We start from the raw sequence: 20,826 nt of genomic DNA, 5'->3' as shown, positions 1-20,826 counted from the left end.
TTTTTCGTCAATGCGACTGTCACCTGGGATGGCAACATCAATGATCCAAACCTTGTTCTTTTCCACAACTGTGATGTCTGGTGTGTTGTGTTCCAGAACTTTGTCAGTCTGGATTCGGAAGTCCCACAGTATCTTTGCATGTTCATTTTCCAATACTTTTGCAGGTTTGTGATCCCACCAGTTCTTTGCTGCTGGCAGGTGGTACTTAAGGCATAAGTTCCAATGAATCCTTTGGGCCACATAGTTGTGCCTCTGTTTGTAGTCTGTCTGTGTGATTTTCTTACAGCAGCTGAGGAGATGATCCATGGTTTCGTCGGTTTCCTTGCACAGTCTGCATTTTGGGTCATCAGCTGATTTTTCGATCTTGGCCTTGTTTGCCTTTGTCCTGATGTCTTGCTCCTGGGCTGCAAGGATCAGGCCTTCTGTCTCCTTCTTCAGGGTCCCATTCGTGAGCCAGAGCCAGGTCTTCTCTTTATCAGCTTTTCCTTCAATTTTGTCAAGGAACTTTCCATGCAATGTTTTGTTGTGCCAGCTGTCAGCTCTAGTTTGTAGTGCTGTTTTCTTGTACTGGTTTTTTGTCTGCTGTGCTTTGAGGAGTTTCTGATTTTTGACTTCAATCAAAGCAGGTTCTTCACTTTGCTTTACATATTCTGCCTTATTATTATTATTATTATTATTATTATTATTATTATGATGTGGGGAGGCTAATTTAACTAATTTACGATACCATAAAAAAAATCGTCCAGCAGCGTTTGGAATGAGGAAGTCGGCGTCACAGTGGATGATGAAGCAGCAGCTCCCCCTGTGGCCGGAATCGAGCACAACCTCAGGAAGCTGGAGAAGGTTAAATTGCCTCTGTGTCTGTCTTTGACTCTGTCTCTATGTTCATATGGCATTGAATGTTTGCCAATTATGTGTATTCCGCCCTGAGTCCCCTTCGGGGTGAGAAAGAAGGGCGGAATATAAATACTGTAAATAAATAAACAAATATTAGTCTCAAGTGCTACTGGAACATGGCTATACATCCTGAAAAACTCACCGCCACCCAGGGATTCCGGCCATGAAAGCCTTCGAGACATCCACAGCTTAAGAAATGGAAGAAATAGGATGAGGGCATTTGGGGGGGATGATGGGGACTTCACCCCGACAAGGGAAAATTCATTAAATAGCAGCAGTTACAGCAGGCATGGGCCAACTTCGGCCCTCCCTCCAGGTGTTTTGGACTTCAACTCCCACAATTCCTAACAGCCTACCGGCTGTTAGGAATTGTGGGAGTTGGAGTCCAAAACACCTGGAGGGAGGGCCGAAGTTGGCCCATGCCTGATATATAGGTTAAAAATGCCCAGAAAAGTGCAAATAAAGGACATTATATGGTGATTATAGCAGCAAGGCTACTCTATGTGCAAAAACTGATGACTGGGTTATACAAATTCTACAACTGGCAGAAATGGACATGTTACGTTGCCTGGTTTGACTGACAAGTGACTCATTTGTGTTGTTTATAAAGAAAGAAAGAAAAGGAAATGTCAATCCTTGCAGATAGAATCAAGAAGTTTCTGTGATAAGATGTTAGCAGGATGGCAAGTTAAGAAGCTAGCAGAATATTTTCATTGTATTTTTAAACTTTTCTTTTTTTAAAAAAAACAACTTGTTTTTAGTTGGGAAAGGAGTTAAGTTTTAATAGGCGTGTTTGTGATATAAGGCGAGCATTGGAAAATTACTTTTTTGAACCAATAGCACACTTGTAATCCTTATATTTCTGCAGGGAAAATAATACATAGATTTTTTTTTTCAAGTGCAAATAAAGGAATTTCTTTTTGCATCTCTAGGGATTTGAGTATTTCTCCGTTAGAAGTGGATTGTAGAGTAGCACTGGAGGAGCGAGAGATTTCTGGAGAGAACATTTAAAATCAAATCTGTGAATCACATTTGCAAATATGTAAATATATATATATATTTGTGTGTGTGTATATATATGCATATATATATATATATACACACATACACATATTGAATATACATGTGTATATGTATATGGGCTGCGGTAGCACAATGGGTTAAACCACTAGCTGCAGGAAAGGCTGCTGACCGGAAGATTGACAGTTCAAAGCCGCAAGTCAGGGTGAGCTCCTGCTGTTAGCCCTAGCTTCTGCCACCTAGCAGTTCGAAAGCATGTAATACGAGTAAATCAACAGGTACCACCTCGGCAGGAAAGGTTTTTTTTTTTCATGTCAGGAGTGACTTGAGAAACTGCAAGTCGCTTCTGGTGTGAGAGAATTGGCCGTCTGCAAGGATGTTGCCCAGGGGACATTGCCCGAAAGTTTTGATGTTTTTACCATCCTTATGGGAGTTATTTCTCATGTCCCCGCATGGGAAGTTGGGGCTGATAGAGGGAGCTCATCCACGTTTTCCCTAGGCAGGATTCGAACTGGTAATCTTGAGGTCAGCAACCCAACCTTCAGGTCAGCAGTCCTGCTGGCACAAGGGTTTAACGAAAGATCTATTGCCTTATATGTGTATTCTACTCTGCTCTGAGTCCCTCCAGAGAGATAAAGCGGAATATAAATAAAGTGTATTACTATTATGTGTGTGTGTTTGGGACCCTCCAGAGAGATAAAGCGGAAAATAAATGGAGTGTATCATTATATGGGTGTGTGTGTGTGTGTGTGTGTATGTATGTGTGTGTGTATGTGTGTGTGTGTGTATGTATGTATGTGTAAATATGTATGTATGTGTATGTATATTTATGGATATGTATGTGTATGTGTATATATACAGTAGAGTCTCACTTATCCAAGCCTCGCTTATCCAAGTTTCTGGATTATCCAAGCCATTTTTGTAGTCAATGTTTTCAATATATCGTGATATTTTGGTGCTAAATTCATAAATACAGTAATTACAACATAACATTACTACGTATTGAACTGCTTTTTCTGTCAAATTTGTTGTAAAACATGATGTTTTGGTGCTTAATTTGTAAAATCATAACCTATTTTGATGTTTAATAGGCTTCTCCTTAATCTCTCCTTGTTATCCAAAATATTCGCTTATCCAAATAATAATAATAATAATAATAATAATAATAATAATAATAATAATAATAATAATACATCACACAGTCCTAGACACTTGGGAAGTGTTCGACTTGTGGTTTTGTGAAACGAAATCCAGCATGTCTATCTTGTTTGCTGTGTCATACAACATCGTTGTGTCAATAATAATAATAATAATAATAATAATAATAATAATAATAACTTTATTTTTATACCCCGCCCCATCTCCCCGAAGGGACTCGGGGCGGCTTACATGGGACCTAGCCTGATAAAACAATAAAATATCAATGATACAACAGTAAAATAATTATACCAATAAAACCTCAATTATCAGTAAAACAATCGATAAAATCGACATGAAGCATACAATATTAAAACAGGAGACTTATTCATAAAACTTCTGCCAGCCCATTTATTTTGGATAAGTGAGACTCTACTGTATGTATGTATGTATGTGTATGTATATATGTGTGTGTGCGTGTATGGATATGTATGTGTATATATGTGTGTGTGTGTGTGTCCTATTCTGGTTTTTAATGCATCTGGAGGTATAGTGAATAACACCCTCCATCTCTTTGGGAGCGGAAGAGAATTTTGGCCCAAGAATATGGATTCAGATTCTGCAATTTGCCCAACCAGATATCAAGGCCTTGCTCCAGAATAAATTAAAAAAAGTGGAGCTCTTAATAATATTTCAACTATTCAATTCCATTACATGGAAAACAGAGTTATGGGAGCAACAGTCCAAAACAAAGGGACATTTCCAAGCTTCTCCCTTCCCATCAAACACACAGCTTTTTGTGTTTTGGACTCCAACTCCCACCATTCCTCACAGCCTCAGGCCCTTTCCTTTTCACCCTCGGCCGCTTAAGCGGCCGAGGGTGAAAAGGAAAGGGCCTGAGGCTGTGAGGAATGGTGGGAGTTGGAGTCCAAAACATCTGGAGGGAAGGCCAAAGTTTTCCCATGCAAACTTACTCTACTGGAGTTCTTTCTAATATATAGGAAGGGGAAAAGGACATTAGAATTCAAGGGATCTCACTCAAAATTATGTACAGCCTGGAAGGCGTTTAGCTTTAAATAAGGACACTCCACCCCCTTAAAAATATACACATATACATCATGTAAATCAAGGACAAAACCCATCAGAGGTTCCAAACAACAGAAGACTTGTGCAAAAGAAGCAAGCGACCTTCCCGCCCTTGACACTCATTCATAAATAAGTACTAAACGGCAAAGGTAAACCGGATCGCCTCCAAGCAGCCACCCACTCTCCGCACGTGAATAAAGGGACTTGGGTCAGAAAAGGAGTTGAAAATAAAAGCACTTTGGAAGCAGGTTTTCCTTTGATCGACTGAAACCAGGCTCTGTTCTTGGGTCGCCCTTTAAGGCTCCAAACCTGAATCGCACCTCGATTCTTTCCTTGTTTTCGACTCACGAGAGACTTCTAGCAACCGCAGCTGTTGGGTGGTATACAGTAGAACCCCGCTTATCCGACTTCTGCTAATCCGACAATCCGTATTATCCGACACCCTGACGCCTCCCTTCCTCGCTTGCTCACTCACCCGGCTGGGTCCCGGCAGCACCGGGACCCAGGCAAGTGAGCGAGCAAGGGATAGAGGACAGGCGAGTGAAGGAGGGTGGCAAATGCTCTCGTTTGCTCGCTCACTCACCAGAGCGGGTCCCAGTGCTGCCGGGGTGTGACCGGGTGAGCGAGCAAGGGACAGAGGGCAGGCGAGTGAAGGAGGGTGGCAAAGGCCCTCACTCACTCACTAGGTCAGGTCCCAGTGCTGCCAGGTGAGCGAGCAAGGGACGGAGGGCGAGCAAGTGAAGGAGGGTAGCCAAGGCCCTCACACGCTCACCAGGCCGGGTCCCAGTGCTGCCAAGGCATGGCCGGGTGAGTGAGCAAGGGACAGAGGGCGGGCGAGTGAAGGAGGGTAGCCAAGGCCCTCACTCGCTCGCTCACTCATCTGGCTGGGTCCAAGTGCTGCCAGGGCACAGCCGGGTGAGCGAGCAAAGGACAGAGGGCGGGCGAGTGAAGGAGGGTGGCCAAGGTCCTCGCTCGCTCACCAGGTCGGATCCCGGTGCTGCCAGGGCACAGCTGGATGAGTGAGCGAGGCATGGAGGGCGGGGCGAGTGAAGGCCCTCGCTTGCTCGGTCACCAGGCCGGGTCCCAGTGCTGTCAGGGCACAGCCGGGTGAGTGAGCGAGGGCCAGAGGGTAGACGAGTGAAGGAGAGTGGAAAATGCCCTCGCTCACTCGCTCACCAGGCCAGGTCCTGGTGCTGCCAGGGCACAGCCGGTGAGTGAGCAAGGCATGGAGGGCGGGCGAGTGAAGGAGGGTAGCAAAAGTCCTTGCTCGCTCGCTCACCAGGCTGGGTCCTGGTGCTGCTAGGACCCGGTCGGGTGAGTGAGCAAGGGACAGAGGTGGGCGAGTGAAGGAGAGTGGCAAAGGCCCTTCCTCACTCACTCACCTGGCCAGGTCCCAGTGCTGCCAGGGCACAGCCGGGTGAGTGAGCATGGGACAGAGGGCGGGCGAGTGAAAAAGGGTGGCAAATGCCCTCGCTTGCTCTCTTGCTCACCAGGCCGGGTCCTAGTGCTGCCGTCACCGCTGCTGGACCCGGCCTGGTGAGTGAGCGAGGGAGGGAAGGTGGGAGATCAAGCACCCACACTGTTATCCGACAGTTTCGTTTATCCGACATTCTGCCTGCCAAGTTATGTCGGATAAGCGAGACTCTACTGTATATTGCCCAAATGCAGCCCTTGCTCTCAAACTGAAAAAGAAACCATCACCAACATACAATATGTAATTATTGTGATCCGTGGCTTCTCCTGATTCCAGGAATCCTTGCCCTGTCCTTTTCGGACGTGCAGCAGCCTCAACACTTGCCTATGGGGTGATTGCGACAGAGGGAACACACTGTGGTGCGTGCCTGCTTTTTTGTTTTCACCTCCATTTCCCAGATCTATGTACCATATATACTCACATATAAGCCCTTTTTTAGGGCTGAAAAAAAACCCTTGTCATATTTGAGCAAGGATCCTGGCCGGCTTATATTTGGGTCGGCTTATACTCGAGTATATACGGTAGTCAGAGTTGGACAGTCTTATTTTAAATTACTGTTTTATGTAAATATTCAGAAGCATTTAACCTACTGATGCCTCAATTAATGTAATTTTAGGTGTTTCCTTTCTGCCCAGAATCCCAACCAGCAGGCGCTCTTAAGGGACCAAACAGAGGCGCTTTGGTCTTGCGATGAGTCAAAATCTCCACTTTATGCAGCTTGCCACTCCTGTTTGACTGACTGCCGAGTAAACATCAGCAAAAGGTAAGAAGAATCCAATGCACAAAAAAGCACCTTTCAGAAAAGTAAGAGATTTAAATAGCAAGGATTTTCCCCCAATACTACAAAACAACATGGACAAAACTAGAAAACCCTAATTACTGAATCCTACTCGTAAACACACCAATAAAATTAAGACTCAGTGGTACAGTAAAGATACCGACACTCAAAACAACAGCAAGGAACTGGGATGTTTTGTCAGTCCAACACAGATAATCCTTATTATCCGGGTGTCTCTTTTGGCCGCCAAGGGCTGAAAGTAGAAACCTGGCAAGATGGAAGCCATGGAGATGTCTACTGGATTTGTTCTTGGTTTGTTTTTAAGAGCGACAATGGCTGGCGAGACGGATCAGCTCTGGACAAAGTTTCCAAAACTTGCCTTAATACATTTCTGTTCACTTTATGCAAACTTGGGGGAATCCCCAACAGCCTAACCCCAAAGCTGTCTCGTCCTCCGTTGACAAAAGAATACCGCTTCCACATACATACTCAGTATTGGGAACACATACACACACACATGTACATACATACATACATTTATATATATATATTAAATTAATGCAAACAGGAGTTGTTGTCTTGGTTCATTTGTTCCACGTGACACAGTGCATGGAGAGGCCTCGACTCAGCCAATGGAGGAAGGAAGGAAGGAAAGAAGGAAGGAGAGAAAGAAAGGAAGAAAGAAAGAAAGAAAAAGGGCTACAGCGAGCGCCAGATCAGTCCGTTCTTACTGGGCTCCAGGAAATCCTCAACCAGGGCGTCAATGAGTTTCTGCAAGTCCTCTTCCAGGAAGGCAGTGTCACTAAAAAGCAAAATAAAGGCCCAAAGTCAATAAAGAGACTCCAAAGCCCACACCAACTTTGCAACGGCCAGGAGTTCTTTTGCACACTTAAAAAAGCTAGTGCAACTATGTGGTGGACATGGGACAAAGCCAAAAGTATTTGAAATTTGCTCAAGGGCTGATTAAAAGAGCTTTTGAAAAATAAGGGTGGATTTAAGGGTAAGGTAAAGGTTTCCCCTGACATTAAATCCAGTCACGTCCAACTCTAGGGGTTGGTGCTCATCTCCATTTCTAAGCCGAAGAGCCAGCGTTGTCCTTAGACACCTCCAAGGTCATGTGACCAGCATGACTGCGTGGAATGCCGTTGCCTTCCCGCCGGAGCGGTACCTATTGGATTTAGATCTGACTTTATTTCTACTGGGAGTAACAACTGTGCAAAATCTTAATGCTTAAAAAACCTGGCTCTTTCAAAAGGCCTTTGATACTTAATTTGGTGTCGGACTGATCTATCTGCCCATTTTATAATAGCCCCATTCTCGAGGTGTTGCCCATGCTATATTGCACTTTGTCCATTTCAACTGTGAAGTTACCTTCCCCATTTCGACCCATTTCGGCGCATGTTGCACTTTGCCTGGGTTCTATGAATTAGTCTCCAGTGTTAATATTGTATGTTTTATGTTGATTTTAACGATTGTTTTTACTGTAATTAATGTTTTTATTGGATAAGTGTTTTATTGCTGTGTTTGGATATTTGATTGTTGTATCGCGCAAGGCCCCATGTAAGCCGCCCCGAGTCCCTTCGGGGAGATGGGGCGGGGTTTAAAAATAAAGTTATTATTATTATTATTATTATTATTATTATTATTATTATTATTATGTAAAATCCATACATTAAGCCAGGCATGGGCCAGCTTCGCCTCTCCCTCCAGGTGTTTTGGACTTCAACTACAACCATTCCTAACAACCTACTGGCTGATACCTTCATAAAAACTCCACCCATCACCCAAGTCAAAAAAGAAGCACCATCAAAGCTTTGGCAGACTATGGGAAAAGAATCTGCAAAGCCCACCTCCTCCAAGGTGAACTAAACCACCTCAACTGAGCTCTACAGGCCAATGGATACTCTTCCATGGACATCAGAAGAGCTGTAAGGCCAAGAACAATCCATGAGAGTCAAGACAAAGATCCACCCAGAAGAAAAGGGTTCTTACCAGACATCAAGGGAACCACAGACTACATGGGGAAGCTGATGAAGAAACACAACCTACAAACTATCTACAGACCCACCAAGAAAATCCAACAAATGATATGTTCAGCAAAGGACAAGAGGGATCCTCTCACCTCTGCAGCAGTCTACCATATCCCATGCAGCTGTGGATAAGTCTACATACGGACCACCAAATGCAGCAGCATTGCCCAAACACGAGTCAAGGAACGTGAAAGGCACTGCAGACTGATTCAACCAGAGAAGTCAGTCATAGCAGAGCACTTGATTAACCAACATGGACACAGTACATTATCTGAGAACACAGAAATGCTGGACCAGTCTCACAACCACTATGTTAGACAACAGAGAGAAGCCACTGAAATTCACAAGAAGCAAGTGGACAATTTCAACAGAAAGGAAGAAACCACAAAGAATGAACAAAATCTGGCTACCAGTATTTTTAAAAACTCTAAAATTAGGATAGTAAATAATGAACAACACTCTGAAAACAGGAATTCCAGACATGAATCAATCAGTGGCACCTAACACTTCTGAACAAAGGATTCCCCCAGGCAGGAATGAAACTGGCAAGGCCATTAATACTAATCAAGGTGATTAGTATTTGCCTCTGCATCTGTCTGTCTGTCTGTCTGTCTCGGTTCGATGTGTTTATGGGCACTGAATGTTTGCCCTATATGTATACAATGTGATCCGCCCTGAGTCCCCTTCGGGGTGAGAAAGAAGGGCGGGATATAAATACTGTAAATAATTAAATAAATAAATAATCACGACATTCACACTGGCCTCCAACAGACAAGAGTTCTTTTCCCCACCCTGGACCTTCCACAGATACATAAACTTTCCTTGTTTGGTTTTCCAATATACCTCACAACCTCTGTGGATGCCTGCCATAGATGTGGGCGAAACATCAGGAGAGAATGCTTCTGGAACATGGCCATACAGCCCAGAAAATGCACAACAACCCGACCTATCGGCTGTTAGGAATTGTGGGAGTTGAAGTCCAAAACACCTGGAGGAAGAGTCAAAGCTGGCCCATGCCTGTATTATAGTCTGTCTGATGCATTGGGGTTGTGTGTAATTATGAAATGGTGTTGCACTTGTGTTGTCTGCAAAAAAAAACTAGTTCACCAAAGGCACCAGTTCCTGTGATGCCTGAATGGCGAGACATCCCACTTGGATGACTGCAATGTGCTCCATATCACGCCACCTTTGAAAAATGTTTAGTAACTTGGTACAAAAAGTATTATTATGATCTGATTCCAGGAATCCTACAACTCTGCCACTACAATCGCTCCACTTGGCTCCCAACTAGATTCCAAAACAATTTAAAGAGAGGAGTAGTAGAAAAGCTCACCCTTTCCTTCCTTTGGCAGCTGTTTGGGATCTGGACCACACTGAAACTTGTATATACTTTCTGTCTCTAGATATCTGTGGCTCAGACCTATATAATCCACTACACTAGTTTCAGGAATAGCAACAATGTACAAAAACTTAGAAAATAAATGTTGGAAGTGCGGGGATCAAGAAGGAACGTTCTACCACGTGATGGACGTGCAAAAAAGCGAATGACTATTGGAAAATGGTTCATGCAACAGTTCAAGAGATCTTAAAAATTAAAATACAATTGAGACCTGAATATTTTTTATTGGGTATCATAGATGAGGAGGAGAAACTTGACAGAAATAAAGATATTTGGTTGGTATATTTGACTACAGCAGCGAGACTGGTCTATGCTAAAAAAATGGAAACAGGAAGAAGTTCCAACTAAAGATGACTTATAAGCCAAAAAAATTGACATTATGGATATGGACAGATTAACATTTTTACTGAAAAAGATTGCAGGAGTCTAGATTAGAACTACAAACTTTAAAGAATATATAAAAATATAAAGACAAGAAAAAAGCTTTGGTAGAAAAAGAAATAAATAAATATGTGTGTGTGTGTGTGTGTGTGTGTGTGTGTGTAAACACACACACACATTCGAGAAGGGAAGATCCATTACAAAAGAATCTAAAATTGGAGTGAAGAAAAATAGATAATGAAATACAGTAGAGTCTCACTTATCCAACATAAACGGGTCGGCAGAACATTAGATAAGCAAAAATGTATTGTACAATTTTATATATGCGTTTTATTGTAAGCCGCCCCGAGTCCCTTATTGGGTGAGAAGGGTGGGATATAAATATTGTAATATAAATAAATAAGATAAATAATAAGGAGGGATTAAGAAAAAGCCTTTTAAATGTAAAATTACGTTAAGCACAAAAACATCATGTTTTACAACAAATCGACAGAAAAAGCAGTTCAATACACGGTAACGTTATGTAATTACTGTATTTATGAATTTAGTTCCAAAACATCACAATATATTGAGAACATTGACTACAAAAACATTGACTACTAAAAGGCAGGCTGCTTTGGATAATACAGAACGTTGGATAAGTGAATGTTGTATAAGCAAGACTCTACTGTATAAAAGAGGACTGAATGAGATTTAAAATACTGCAAAGAAGAATAGAAATACAAATTTCGCCTTATTTTTCCCACCTTTTTTGTTTCTCTTTTCCTTTATTCTCTCTTCCTACTTTCCTTTAACTAAAATGTTCTCCCACTTTTATGTAGTTAAAATTTTATTTTTAATAAAATTATTTTTTAAAGGAAATACCACCCAATATTCTCCAGTGTGGATACAAAAAAGAAAAAAAAAAAAGGTTTCCCACCTCTGTTCAGGCAGCGCACACATCTCTGCGTAATATTTGATCTTTGGTTCTGTCCCGCTTGTCCGGAGGGTGGCCACGCAGCCGTTTTGAAAGGTGAAGGTGATCATCTGGCTGTTTTTGCTCACGGGGAGTACCTGCCATAACACAAAACAGGGGGGCAGAAGTCAAAAGGGTCCACACTGCAACAAAAGCAATACCTGCTACAGCAGGTGTGGGGAAACTTTGGCCCTCCCGGTGTTTTGGATTTCAACTCCACCAACTGGGTTGCTGTGAGTTTTCCAGGCTGTTCCAAAAACATTCTCTCCTGATGTTTCGCCCAGATCTATGGCCACATTTGATTACCAGCTGCTAGGAATTGTGAGAGCCCAAAACACCTGGAGGGAGGGCCAAAGTTTGCCCATGCCTGTGTCAGAGTAATTTGCAGTGCAGCAGTAGTTGGATGGAATCAGTGGAACACAGAACAAAGAGACATCAGAGACGATGGTAAAACTATATACAAAGTTTTACTGACTTCAGTAATAATCAAGACAAACAGGCTTGCAGACAATAGACAAACACAGGACTTGACTCTCACTCTAGGCAGACAGCACTCGACTCAACTCAGAACTGAACGCAATCAGCAATGCACACACACTTGTGTCTGGACACTCCCTGGTTCCAGTCACACATCAAGGTCATCACAGCTTCTTAGTAATTCTTTCCAGACTATGTTACACTCTGGATGATGCAATCAGTATGCAATACAGGCAAGACACAAATTTCATTTAAACACTACCAATACACAAATTCCCACATTAAGAGCCTGTGCTACAACTTCCACGGATTCATTGCACAACTCACCGACTTCTTGTTTGGTTGGCTGCTGTCATACCCGATGGTCACATCCCGGACGTCCAATATACTGTAAGCGCCACAAGACGAAGGGTACGAATTAGGAGAACCGAAGTTCCGGAGCCTCTCAAATATCCTTTTGATGGTGGTAGGATCGTAGCAGAGGAAATAGGAGGTTCTTGAAATGTGGTAGCCATACCTGCAAGAGACACACATGAAGGTGCAGAAAACCAGGCACATGGAAAAGCAGAAAATCTGATCAGAAAATCTATAGAAAGCTAAGCATAGGCCACCACTACACGGCAGGGGAGGGGAAAGTGGCCGGCCCATGTGCATGTCTGCTTTGGCTGTGACATCAAGGAGATCCAGCTCCACAGGGCTTACGTTTTGTATATCTCCGTGAGTTGGTGCGCCAGAGTTTGGTTCTTGGTGTCGAGATACGTGGCCATTTCCGCAATCACCACGGCTGCGCTTACGCCGTCTTTGTCCAGCACGGAAGTGCCACACATGAAGCCTGCAAATGGAAATACAGCCCGCTCTCAAAATATTGATACATTAGTATTGTTGTTATCTGGATTAATATCCTATATTTTTATCTTAATAGACATGCAAAGCGTCTCACAACATTAAAAAAATGTGGGTCTTGATCCCAAATGGGATTTCCATGGCTCAATGTTGGGATCACAAAATATTTAGCAACAGTAAAAGGCTTCATATATAATAATAATAATAATAGTAATAATAATAATAATACTTCTGGAACATGGCCATACAGCCCGGAAAACATATAACAACCCTGTGATCCCGGCCATGAAAGCCTTCGACAACACAATAATAATAATAATAATAATAATAATAATAATAATAATAATAATAATAATAGTGTTGTTATTTTGTTTCTTTTCAATAAATATTTGATTGTTAATATTTATTTTATATACCAAACAAATCTGGGTCATGTAAACAATCACTGAGCAGAAAGGGGTTACAAGTGGAAATAGATTAAGAAGCACTGATCTACAATATATAAATATTAAAGTAGAATTAAACATACAAATCCGTTAACATAGTTTTAAACACTTACAATAATTAAAATACTATACAGTTTGGTATACCATACAGAACAGCATTGGATTGTTGTGCATTTTATTCCTATGTCACCTAGGAAGCTGAAGAACTGCCAGGCTTATTGGAATTTCAGGGAAAAGCAAATAAGCATTTGTGGGGCATTCCAAACTTACAAAATTGTTTACTTTTTGTTGATTTTTATCCTGCTTTTCTCTCGATATAGGAAGAATATAGGGACTCAAGGCAGCTAACGGCAAGTATGACATAATACAATAAAAACTATGTAAATGTATTAAAATATGAATATAAACATTTTTAAAATAAATAATTTGTGTTATGAAATGTAAAAAATATTAAAATTCAGCCTTCCCAAATCCCACTGACACCCTCTCCAGCCACAAATAAAAAACAGTCACAAGTAATTTCTCCTGGTGTGGGATTTTTCACAATAATGTAAAGCTTTGGACTTAACAACTCGCTAACATCTATTCAGGATGATCTTATTATTGCTTGTGTGAATATGTGCCTTCAAGGATGCAGTGTCTTTAGGTTATTTAGGCCTTTCTTTGATAGTCTATATGTTGGGATGTGCTGTGAAAATGTCCAAAACTATTTGCTCCAGCACCAGATTGCTGATGATCAAACTGCATGTTTGTAAATATGTGGCTGAAACTCAGGAAGGATTTGTTGATGCACAGCGCCCTAATATCTCTAGTCCTTTTTACTTCCCAATCAAAGACTAGAAATCGAGGAGATAAAAATACAACCGTGTATTCTGCAGCAGAACTAAAGGGTGGTTTTTCAATCAAGACAAGCCAAGAAAGCCTCAAGAAAAGTGCCACGTTTGTCTGTTTCCAAATCATGGGTTTTATGCACATGTACACATGAAATCAAGCTTGTTCAATGTTAAATTGCCTCTGTGTCTGTCTCTGTCTGTATGTCGTATGGCATGGAATGTTTGTCGTGTGTATGTACATTGTGATCCGCCTCGAGTCCCCTTCGGGGTGAGAAGGGGCCCGGGCTGTGGCGCAGGCGGGAGAGCAAGCCAGCTGCAACCAGCTGCAATGAATCACTCTGACCAGGAGGTCATGCGTTCGAGGCCCGCTCAGAGCCTATGTTTGTCTTGTCTTTCTTCTATGTTAAAAGGAATTGAATGTTTGCCTATATGTGTAATGTGATCCACCTTGAGTCCCCTTCGGGGTGAGAAGGGCGGAATATAAATGCTGTAAATAAATAAATAAATAAATAAATAAATAAATAAATAAATAAGGAATAATGTAAATAAATAAATACATTCCTTTCCCCCCTCTTTTCTTCCTGTCTGCAATTTTCTCCTCTCAGATTATCGTTCTGTTCAGCATCTCCGTCTTTCTGTTCCAAAACATTGTTTATTTTCTCTTCGTTCTGTAAACATTTCCTGCATATTATTTCCCCCATCCCATGTCGAGTCAGTCCAATCTCGCTCTATCTCTCGTGCAGATGTCTTGTCCTAGTAACGCTTATCTATCCCCAAATTCCTTCACTCCTTCTCCTCTTTTTCCTTCCTCCCCCTTTAACTTTAATTCACTTTACATTTCCTGCTCCCAACACTTTGTACCATCCAAGTATCATCAAAGTCAGGCAACACCGCCCTCCAACTTCTATGCGCTCACCAATAGACTCTTCAAAGGCGAAGAGGACTTCCTTGCCGCTGTCCAGGAGGTCCTTCACTCGGCTGCCAATCCATTTGAAGCCAGGGAGAGTGTCCTGAAGAAAGACAGGAAAGCACCCGGCCTTAGCACAGACTGTTTTCAAGATGACAGGCAATCAATCAGCGGATTGATCAATCAATCAAGGCATTCACTACTAGAGGCCTCCTGACAGCAAGCACTCACTCTGCTGCGCGTGCAATATTAACTGTTGCTGGGTGCCTTTTAAAGTCATCTCCAACTTATGACAACCCTGAGCTGAATTCATCATACAGTAGAGTCTCACTTATCCAACATAAACGGGCCGGCAGAATATTAGATAAGCGAAAATGTTGGATAATAAGGAGAGATGAAGAAAAAAGCCTATTAAACATCAAATTACATTATGATTTTACAAATTAAGCACCAAAACATCATGTTTTACAATAAATCAACAGAAAAAGCAGTTCAATATATAGTAATGTTATGTAGTAATTACTGTATTTACGAATTTAGCACCAAAACATTGCAACATTTACTGCAAAAACATTGACTACTAAAAGGCAGACTGCCTTGGATAATACAGAACATTGGATAAGTGAAGCTTGGATAAGTGAGACTCTACTGTATTACTTTCTTGGCAAGATTTCTTCTTCAGAGAAAGAAGAAATCTTGTCTCCTTCTGAAGCTGACAACATTGGACTTATCCATGGCCAACTACAGGTTTCTATGTCCAAGTAGGATTTGAACCTGGGCCTCTTGGAAGAGTACTACTACATCCATTAATTCAACTTATGTGTTGTCAAAGGCTTTCATGGCTGGAATCATTGGACTGCTGTGAGTTTTCCAGGCTGCATGGCCATGTTCCAGAAATATTCTCTTCTGACATTTCTCCCACATCTATTGCAGGCATCCTCAGAGGTTGTGAGGTCTGTTGGAAACTAGGCAAATGGGATTTCTATATCTGTGGAATCTGTGGAATGTCTAGCAAGAACAATCAGGGCCAGCTAACACCTCCCAACAAAGGATTCCCCCAGGCAGGAGGCATCCAGGTTCTGAAGCTACAAGGCCATTCAATGCTAATCAAGCTGACCAATTGCAAGATTCACAAGAGTACTTTTTCCCACCCGGGACCTTCCACAGAAATATAAACCCCACTTGCTTAGTTTCCAACAAACCTCCCAACCTCTGAGGACGCCTACCATAGATATGGGCAAAACGTCAGGAAGGAATGCTTCTGGAACATGGCGAGACAGCCCGGAAAACTCACAGCAACCCAATTCAATTTATGACCCACCATGGTTTCAAGGTGGGATTCAAAGTAGCTTACAATCGTTATTTTGAAAAAGATCAAGCGGAAACATTAATTTCCAAAAATAAAATAAAGAGTAAAATGAAATACAGTAGAAGTCTCGCTTATCCAACGTTCTGGATTATCCAATGCAGCTTGCCTCCCGCCCGGATCCACAGCTGTTTCTCTAGACAGCAAGGACTGAACTTTTTACGGATTTAACTTCCGACAACGTTGCTACTGTAAGTTTATTTTATGCAATTCTATCTTATTTGTAGTCAATTTATTAGTCGTCAATGTTTTTGCAATCAATGTTTTGAATACATTGCGATGTTTTGGTGCTAAATTCGTAAATACAGTAATTACTACATAACGTTACTGTGTATTGAACTGCTTTTTCTGTCGATTTGTTGTAAACATGATGTTTTGGTGCTTAATTTGTAAAATCATAAGATTTAATAGGCTTTACCTTAATCCCTCCTTATTATCCAACATTTTTGCTATGCAACGTTCTGTCGGCCTGTTTATGTTGGATAAGCAAGACTCTACTGTATTACTAAAACAATTCAAAACCCTAAAAATGTATCCACAAAAAAGATGAAACCCCAAATACTTCTGGCTCTACGCTTTTCAGATAAAAGAGACACAACCTTGAATTTATTTGTTGTAAACATAGTGTTTTGGTGCTTAATTTGCAAAATCATAAGATTTAATAGGCTTTACCTTAATCCCTCCTTATTATCTAACATTTTTGCTATGCAATGTTCTGCCGGCCTGTTTATGTTGGATAAGCGAGACTCTACTGTATTACTAAAACAATTCAAAACTCTCAAAATGTATCCACAAAAAAAGGTGAAACCCTAAATACTTCTGGCTCTAAGCTTTTCAGATAAAAGAGACACAACTTTGAATTTATTTTAGCATGAGCTTCCGTGGATATCGATCCATTTTCTCTGATGGATTGATTGAATTGATGCCTCTAGGGAAGTGGACTGAAGTCCACAAAGCTTTGTGTTAAAATAAATCAATCTTAAAGGCGCTGCTAGATCTCTCCCTGCCTTCACGTACTTTTCTTTCTTATTCTGAAAAGCGTAAGGCAGGGGTCCTCAAACTTTTAAAGCAGAGGGCCGGTCCACAATCCTTCAGACTGTAGAGGGGCTGAATTATCATTTGGAAAAAAAAAAAAAAACGAGCAAATTCCTATGCACACTGCACATGTCTTATTTGTCGTGCAACAACAACAACAATGAAAGAACAATACAATATTTAAAAATGAAAACAATTGTAACCAGCATAAACCTATCAGGATTTCAATAGGAAGTGTGGGCCTGCTACTGGCCAATGAGATAGTCAAAGAAATTAGGATTGTTGTTGTTGTGTGCCTTCAAGTCATTTCAGACTTTGGGCGAGCCTAAGTCTAAAATTATCTATTTATTCATTTACTACATTTATTTATTACATTTATATCCCACCCTTCTCACCCTGAAGGGGACTCAGAGCAGCTGTATGTACATACAATATATTATATTATTAATATAGCACAATATTAGCAATATTATATATTACTATATAGAACTATACCACTATACTGTAATATTATATGTAATATATAACATATAATTAATATTATTATATGGTATTATTATTAATGTTATATCGTATAACATTATAATATGATTATCAATATTATATGTATATACAATATATTATAATTAAAAATGATATAAAATATTATATTACAAAACTGAGGGCAGGGGCCAGGTAAATGACCTTGGAGGGCCGCATCCGGCCCCCGGGCCTTAGTTTGGGGACCCCTGCACTATACTGTACTATTATATGTAATATATAACATATAATTAATATTATTATATGGTATTAGTATTATATTGTATAACATTATAATATTATTATCAATATTATATGTAAATACAATGTATTATTAAAAATGATATTAAATATTATATTATAAAACTGAGGGCGGGGGCCAGGTAAATGACCTTGGAGGGCCGCATCCGGCCCCTAAGCCTTAGTTTGGGGACCTCTGGCGTAAGGGATGAAAACATTGTTATAAAAAGCAACCATTTAAATCAGGCATGGGCAATTTTGGGTTCTCCAGGTGTTTTGGACTCCAACTCCCACCATTCCTAACAGCCTCAGGCCCTTTCCTTTTCCTGGGGGAGAAGAGCAGTATATACATTAAATAAATAAACAAACATTATGGTTCCCCGTATGGTATGTAAGAACCCAGCATGACAAGAGGAGAGAGGACACGGCCAACCCCTTACTTCAAAATGAAACCCTTCTTTGTGGGCAATGGCCTTCAGGATCTTGGAGGAGACCGTGGTGGCCAACATGTAAACATCCTTGACGTCAGCGTCTTTCGCGCGGTTCTTCTTCCAAGAGGTAAACATCCACCATCCAAACAGAGCAGCCAGTTCATTGCCCGTAAAGACTTTCCACCGGCCGCTGCAGAAACAGAAAATATAGCGTCAAATACCTGGAGAAACTCCCAGGAGAAGCCAAAACACAAAAGGAACTCGAATAAAGTCTTCCATTGCTTTGAAACCATTCTCATGAGAAGTCTATTTTGTCCATATAATGCAGGCATGGGCCAACTTGGGCCCTCCGGGTGTTTTGGACTCCAACTCCCACAATTCCTAACAGCCGGTAGGCTGTTAGGAATTGTGGGAGTTGAAGTTCAAAACACCCGGAGGGCCCAAGTTGGCCCATGCCTGACATAATATCACCCTTGAAGGATTGGGGGAGGGGGACCCACACATAACCTTAATACGAGGGTTGAATGAAAAGTAATGCCTCCACCTTCGTAACTCAACAGATGGCAGTCCTGGTCTGTGGCAGGTCCTGGCTTGCTCAGTAGACTCTCCTCTGCAGTTCCATTTGGTGGGAAGCCTTAGCATTGAACGGTTGTGTTGTTAAAGTGCGAAGGATGGAACCCTGTGCAGACCGTCGGTCAATGCAACTTAAGCAACGTGCAGTCATTGAATTCTCGACAGCAGAAGGTGTCACTCCAAAGGAGAAAGGTGTCACCTTCATTCTCATAACGCGAGAGGACATCCTGGCAAATTTCAAGACTGTGCACTTTCATTTCAGGCACTCATCATGCACAGATCTTCCGATAGCCAAGCAAAGCCATAATGTGACCCACAAGTTCTTGTGAAATGCCGATGATGCTTGAAATTTCTTTCTGAGTGATACCACAATCGTCCTAAATCAATCTGTCAACCTTTTGCTTGTGAAACTCGGTGGTTGCTGTCATGGGACATCCAACTCTTTGTTTGCACGCAAGTCAGATGTTCGCACCTCAACATCTTTAAACTTACTCGCTCAACGACGCACAGGACTCACATCAACACAATCACCACAAACAGCTTGCATTCTCTGATGAATCTCCTTTGGGTGACACCTTCTGCTCTCAAGAATTCAATGACTGAATGTTGCTTAAGTCGCATTGACCGACCGTCTGCACAGGGCTCCATACTTCACCCTTTAACAACACAACCGTTCAATGCTAAGGCTTTCCACCAAATGGAACTAACTTTAGAGGAGAGTCTACTGAACAAGCCAGGACTTGCCGCAGACCAGGACTGCTATCTGTTCAGGAGTTACGAAGGTGGAGGCATTACTTTTCATTCAACCCTCGTATTTCAAACATTTAAAGGGATAATGTCATAGGTTTCGAATGAAGATGCAAAAACAAATTGGAAACATTACAAACTCCAAAAAGGGTTTCCGTAACTGTTGGAAACCCCTGATCATGAACATCTTAGGCGGATGAAGGTCTTGGGAATTCTATTTGTGTAACTGCAATCTAATTCACAATCCAAGTACAGTTTGGACTCAGGATAAGTGGGAGATTGGTTCCAACACCCTTTTCAGACGTAAATTATAGCACATAATCACATCTCCTAGTCTAAAATGGTGCTGACATGTACACAACTGGTTCATTGAATGTGCATTCAACATCAGTGCTATTTCATTTCTAGGACATGTCAATCTGTGGTTGGAAATTGCAACTCCGAAGCCCATGGATCAGAAGGGTCCATTGTAATAAACATTCAGGAAAAGAGAAAACAGGCAGAAACAAGATAGCAGAAAATATATAGGTAACTACAGTGGAGACTAAACTAAAACACTAAGCTAAAACACTAAACACTAAATAAATCATAAAAGGTCTCTGACCCTCCAATCCAAACTGTAATGAAAGAAAAAGAAAAAAAGAAACATATTACTCCACTATTACAGATCCAGCTAAAAGAATCCTATTTATAACAAACTTGTATCTGAGCCTGTACAGCACAATGGTTTTTAAATTCAGCGTGTGCCTTGACTTTACCATACCAAACATAACCATTCCACCCAAACCTTAAGTCATGACCTTCAAGTTCTTAAAGCCTTGCATCTCTAAGCAATAACTAACCTAGAATCGGAACTTTTTCTACATGAAAAATGCAGGTTTATTTTCAGTAAGAACTCCCTCCCCAGGGAGATTAGATCAGCCCCCTCCCTCCTGACTTTCTGTAAAAAAGTGAAGACCTGGCTTTGTGACCAAGCCTTTGCAGAACTGGTGCAATAATAAATGCAAAAGATGTGCAACTGTCTATTGGAACGGCCCAGATTATGTTTGTAGCTCACGTGAATTATTATGACAGAATTGTGCTAAATGCTTTTAATTGTTGTAATTGTATTTTATAACTTAATTTTAAAAGTTTATTTTTTGTACACTGTTTTTGAAAGGCATTGAATTGTTATCTAGGTTGTAAAGCTGGCTTGAGTCCCCTTTGAAGTTGAGAAGCGCCGTAAATAAATAAATAAATAAATAAATAAATA

General features: G+C 41.2%; 1 protein-coding gene across 3 annotated transcripts in view; it reads right to left on the bottom strand.

Annotated features, from left to right (window-relative positions):
* pgm2l1 (phosphoglucomutase 2 like 1) overlaps positions 1-20,826 on the bottom strand; it is a 380,072-nt gene that overhangs the window by 300,222 nt on the left and 59,024 nt on the right. For 2 of the 3 annotated variants that reach the window (XM_003229055.3, XM_062974410.1), the window contains exons 10-15: positions 18,264-18,444; positions 14,673-14,766; positions 12,337-12,466; positions 11,962-12,151; positions 11,122-11,255; positions 1,649-7,194 (exon numbers count right to left, since the gene is read on the bottom strand). In XM_003229055.3, coding sequence (XP_003229103.2) covers positions 7,092-7,194; positions 11,122-11,255; positions 11,962-12,151; positions 12,337-12,466; positions 14,673-14,766; positions 18,264-18,444 — 832 coding nt within the window. In that variant the 3' untranslated portion in view covers positions 1,649-7,091. Of the gene's footprint in view, positions 1-1,648; positions 7,195-11,121; positions 11,256-11,961; positions 12,152-12,336; positions 12,467-14,672; positions 14,767-18,263; positions 18,445-20,826 lie in introns of those variants that run through there. The other variant, XM_062974411.1, reaches the window with a different exon arrangement.

This window comes from Anolis carolinensis, chromosome 3 (assembly GCF_035594765.1).
Source record: "Anolis carolinensis isolate JA03-04 chromosome 3, rAnoCar3.1.pri, whole genome shotgun sequence".
Classification (NCBI taxonomy): domain Eukaryota; kingdom Metazoa; phylum Chordata; class Lepidosauria; order Squamata; family Dactyloidae; genus Anolis; species Anolis carolinensis.
This window is presented reverse-complemented; position numbering and strand designations above follow the sequence as displayed.